General features: G+C 37.8%; 1 protein-coding gene across 2 annotated transcripts in view; it reads left to right on the top strand.

Moving 5' to 3' along the window:
- The window catches only part of dusp27 (dual specificity phosphatase 27), a 33,766-nt gene that overhangs the window by 407 nt on the left and 27,691 nt on the right, over positions 1–5,668 (top strand). The window contains exons 2-3 of one of the 2 annotated variants that reach the window (XM_005754006.1): positions 1,981–2,151; positions 4,959–5,077. In XM_005754006.1, coding sequence (XP_005754063.1) covers positions 2,030–2,151; positions 4,959–5,077 — 241 coding nt within the window. In that variant the 5' untranslated portion in view covers positions 1,981–2,029. The remainder of the gene's footprint in view (positions 1–1,980; positions 2,152–4,958; positions 5,078–5,668) is intronic. The other variant, XM_005754007.1, reaches the window with a different exon arrangement.

The raw sequence follows: 5,668 nt of genomic DNA, 5'->3' as shown, positions 1-5,668 counted from the left end.
CACACACACACACACACACACACACACACACACACACACACACACACACACACTTATAGCAACATGAGGCTCTGTCTGATTGCTTAGTATCTTAGTCATGGCTGCCTGTTGTTGACCCTTACTGACTGTCGATCAATATAACTGAAAGAATATTTGGTGTTTTGACTTATTTCAGCTGTAATCACAGCTGAGAGAAAAACAAGAAGAAAGAATCAGACTTCTTAAATCTTAATCTGACCTCCCCTCAGGCTGATTATTAATCACTGTCACTGACATAAACTCAAGCTACATATGTTGAGCTTAATGAGAGCAGGGCAATTAGAAATCTGAGTTTTCCTTTTCTGTTTAATACCATCAATTCCACTTAGAGCCAGTCAGTGTTTATGCAAGTATTAAAACCAAGTATCATTTAGAGTAGTACTGTGCAATGCTGTATATTTTGATGTTGATCCAATATTGTCAATACTGCCAATAACTGCACAGATACCGATTTGTAGATATAACTTCATGTAGCTAATGTAGGGGAGAGGAGTGTGTCTGAACACATAATGACCACTGTGATTTTTTACTTTTCTCTATAATTAGTTAACACATCAAAACTGTCATGGTTAGCGCTGGCAAACTGTGGGAACGTGGAAAAATGGGACCACAAATGCAGGACTCTTCAATGAAATCAATACATTTATTTACAGTGAAGTAAATAATCACACAAAAATAAATCCCTGTGCACCCCAGACTCCCGTGCCGTGTCTTCCTCCCAGTGTCTGTGCTCTGTGTCCTCACTTCCAAGTGTCCACGCACCCCGTGCTTGCTGCCCTCTCGTTTCCACGTTCCCCGTGAGAAATAACAGAGGCAGACTTTAGACACGTTCCAACTGTGGCTGGCTTACACTCACTAATATGTTGAAAACACTGATGGGTAGTCACACAACAATCCAGCGTCGGAGAGAGCACCGCAACACTCCTAAGTAGCTCCTCTGACGAGCCTTGATCAGCTGCAGGTGTGTGTGTGGTCATTTCCTCAGGTGTGGCCAGCCACCTTGCAGGGCACACCTGCCAGGCCTGAAGACTCCTGTAAACTGGTGCTCCCAGATTCAACCGCATCCAGACACGCAAGCAGTGAGAATGAGGGACAGCAGCACCAAATATGCATATGTCCATCAACTATTCGAGAACTGGAACTAACACGGCTTTCTGAATTTCATGTTCTGGGTTTTTTTGTGTGTGTTTGTTTTTTGTAGACCTGGAATTAAAATGTGTCTGTTCCTAAAGGACTGTGGGTCTACTTCTGTAGTTTAAATCTGCGATACGGTTTAATTAAAATAAACATGACAGGTCATATTTTTTATAGTGCATGATTGAGGAAATATTTATTTTCAGTGTCCTTTTCTTTGTGCTGTTGTTTTGTCCATCAATAAACTTAAGTTAAAGATTATTAAACAGTGAAATACTGCTCACAAATTCATGCAACTTCATTAGTACAGTCACTTTAGTACAGTGCAAATAATTTTTTTGTCCTTTTTGTGATATTTTACGTGCAATCAAATTATTGTGATAGAACAATATCTTTATAATAATTTAGCTTAACTTTGACCAAATATAGTCTAATTTAATGTTAATTAAAGTTGAAATTTATTAAGAAAATAAGTTACAAATTTTGATCTTTTAAAAAAATCATGTTTCTGTTTTGTTTTGTTTTTGTCCATTAAACTTTGGCATTAACTCAGATGACAAAGCTGAACTGTTGACAAAAATATAGACTTAGCATCATATTAAATGTCTGATGTCACACTTTTGTCAAGACGTTTTAGAGAGTACTCATGTACGTGTTATTCATTTATTTAAATTGATCTATAAAATAGTAAAAACATCGAACAAGTTACAGGAAAAAAGTTGAGAGTCAGTGAGGATGAAGTATGCTTTTATTTTGTTGATGTCTCTAAAGAGAAAAACAGCACAATTTTTTATTTTCTTCTGTCAGTAGGGATCCAGGTTCATCAGAAGCAAGGGAAGGAGGCATATTGGTTGCCATGGCGTCGGCCAATGAACATGGAGAGCGAGGTGATCAGATGGTACCTGATGGAAAGGAAGAAGAGGAGGAGAAGAGCGTCCGTGGAATCCAATCTCATTACCTTCGCTGTCCCTCCCCAAAGTAAGAGCCAAGTTTTAAACACAGAACACCAGACTCAGGTTTACTGACTGGGAAATTAACAGATTCTGTCAAATATGAAAACACTGCACAATTCCTGCTTCAGTGTTCAAAATTTAAATCAAATCTTCCATTTTCACAGGTTTTGTATCACTGCAAAACTATTACTGTGCAGTTTCCCAGTAAAATGTTCGCTTTACCCCATTTAAATGCATTTACACTTCTTTGACACATTATTAGGTACACCCGTTTAATTCAATTCCATTCCATTATATTTATACAGCACCAAATCACAACAACAGTTGCTTCAAGTCACTGTAAGGTGAACTACAATAATACATAGAGAGAAAACCCCAACAATCATATGAACCCCTAGCAATCATTGGTGACTGTGGGAAGGAAAAATTCCCTTTTCTCCTCAGAGAGGAGCGGCTGTCTAATGTGACCTGCAGATTTGTTTATTAACGCAAATATCTGATCAGCCAATCCCACAAGTGTAACTCCGTGCAGCCACGCTCAAGACGACATGCTGAACTTCAAACTGAGCATCAGAATGAGCATGAGGGAGGAGAGGAATTAAGTGATTTTGAAAATAGCACTGCTGATTTACTGGGATTTTTCTACATAACTATCTCAGGGGTTTTTCAGACAGAGCAAAAATGCCTTATTGATGTCAGAAGTCCGAAGAGAATGATCAAACTGCTTTGAGCTGATAGGAAAGCAACCATAGCTTAGATAACCACTTGTTACCACCAAGATATGTGGAGGAGAATTTCTGAATGCACAACATGTCGAACCTTGAAGCAGATCGACTACAGCAGCAGAAGACCACACTGTGAACCACAGAGGACTGGAAAAATGTTGCCTGGTCTGATGACACTGATTTCTGCCATGACATTCAGATCTCGATCCAACAGAGCACTTTTGAGATGTGGTGGAACGGGAGATTCTCATCATGGTCCAAAGATGTCTTAAGTAATTCATTACACATGAAAAAATAAGAGCTATAAATATATATGCCATATTTAGCTTGTTTCCTGTTTTACAAATCTCTTTTTAATGCGTGTTTCCTTCTCGTGCAAACAGCTTGGAGCCATGGTTAATGGCTTAAATTGAAGAAGTTACATATACAATAAAATATGTGTGCCTGCTTTATTAGAAGCCTTAAATTATTTAATGTAATTTGTGCATGAAAATTAAGGACGTTAAGCCCACTTTGATGTGAAAAACCTTCTGTTTCACATTGAATCCCGCTAAAAAAAATACTATAAAACTGAGACCACAAAGTGAAATGAAGATTTGGCAGTACTGTATTTTAATTCCACCTTCTTGTGCTGTGATATGTGGAGCCCCGATTAAACTGAAAAGCAAATGAGAAATAAATCAGAATAGTAGAGTTTATTTTTTGTTCATAAGTGATGAAACTTGTGTTTTTTCATCCTCTGTAAAGAAAAAACAAAGTATGAACGCAGCTGTGGTTTCAGTGAATAACTGTGGTTTGGACAGCTGTTATACCCCCAGTGTGAGGGTGTAAAATCAGTTGTAAACTACAGTTTTTACAGGGAAGGTGGTGCTACATAGAACATCTCTCATGAATGCTGCAGTAGATTTAAAACTTGTGAAAGTCAAACCAAATTTTCATGTCTGATTTCAGTTTTTGTTTTGATTGTATTTTAAAGTAAATGTACTTCTGACATTTGCAGCAGGAAGGTCCTCTGTATACCTCGCCTCCAACTCCTTGTTCATCACTTTAGCTCAATCCACCTGCAGTTAAAATAAAGCTCCTCTTTGAAGTGTCTCACATTCCTCTAGAGGTCTGGTTTCCAAGCTCCTGCTTAGCTCTTATGGGACTGTAATGGAATTACACAACGCTTATATCCTTTATCCTTTTTTAGTTTTTATACATTTTGGTGTAAATGAAATGTGCAAGAATTCAAAAACAAGAACTGGGTGGACTAGTTTCAGTTTATTTTGGATTTTCTCTTATCCACACAGGGTAAAAAGCCTCTGCCATAATTCTTACTGTATATTCGACTAGTCTTCAGCCCTAACTACATTTATAAGCTTTGTCAAAATGGAAAGTTTTAAGCCCAATCTTAAAAGTTTCATGCTGGCAAAGATAAACCCAGCAGCAGAGGCTAATCAATGAGGTTAATGGGCCTTGGCCTTGTAAAGTAAAAAGACAATGCAAAATCTTTAGCTCTACATTAAAAGATGTAAATGTCTGTTTATATACTTTTGACTATGTAGATTACAGAAATAAATAAATAATACATAAATTCAAACTTCTGCACCCGAATTTTAAAGTCATAAATATGTATGCTGTACAATAGTTAAAATAAACAATTAAAATATCAAAATCACCACCACATTCATAAGTCTATGTGAGCTTCTGATCATGGCTGTGAATAATAGATGTTGAAGATGGTGTCACTGTTCTGCAACCTTGATGGGTGAACTGGAGCTCTTTTCTTGTCTCAGCTAACATATTTCTATCACATTCTTTAGATTCCAGAAAATACATTTAGTTATTTAGTTCAGCATAACCTTAAAATACAAAAGTTGCTCTTGATCAGACTGAGAACACTTTATAAAGCCATTTAGATTAAATAAACCAAGTGAACCTTTTCTCATTCAGAAATGACATCAAAGAATTCAAAAGTCAGAAGGGTGCCTCAGCCTCATTTTGTAAACTCATGCATTAACTACATTTAACACAATCAACATTTCAGTGCAAGCTGACGCATTAGGCTCTTATTTTCAGTCACGCAGCGCTCATGAATAATAACCTCTCTGTCTGTGCCTCCCAGTTTCTCCATGACCTCAGAGTCCAGGTTTTCCATGATTTCTGGGTCTGACGCTGAGAGCATCTTCATGGAGCCCATCCACCTCTCATCAGCCATCGCTGCCAAGAAGATCATCAACGAGGGTGAGACGACACAGGAAAGAGGCTCAAGCTGCCCTTTACATATTTTATTGAGATTCTAAACAAGCTGCTGTTAATCACATTTTCTTAGAAAACTTCTGCTGCCTTGCTTCAGCATGATGTGTAAGTCTGATCTCCAGATCAGACTTACTTATAAATTAAACAGGCCTAACAAAGCCCTCAAGGAGAGAAATATCAGAGCTTCTGGGTGGATTTTATATGCACTTGGAATGAGTAAAACACCTGGCCAATGAATCCAGATGTGCAGATATTTATTTTTAAAAAGAGAAGACCAACAGGATAATCAGACTTAATCCAAAATTTAATCCGCAGCAGAATAATGATCATCTGCAGAGGAATGGCTTATTTGAAGAGTTTCAGTCAGGTTTCAGAGCTCATCACAGCACAGAAACAGCTTTAGTTACAAATGATCTTCTTATGGCCTCTGACAGTGGACTCATCTCTGTGCTTGTCCTGCTAGACCTTAGTGCAGCGTTCGATACTGTCGACCATAATATCCTATTAGAGCGATTAGAACATGCTGTAGGTATTACAGGTACTGCACTGCAGTGGTTTGTATCATATCTATCTAAT

The sequence above is a fragment of the Pundamilia nyererei genome, unplaced genomic scaffold (assembly GCF_000239375.1).
Source record: "Pundamilia nyererei isolate P.nyererei 1_Seehausen unplaced genomic scaffold, PunNye1.0 scaffold00494, whole genome shotgun sequence".
Taxonomy (NCBI): Eukaryota; Metazoa; Chordata; class Actinopteri; order Cichliformes; family Cichlidae; genus Pundamilia; species Pundamilia nyererei.
This window is presented reverse-complemented; position numbering and strand designations above follow the sequence as displayed.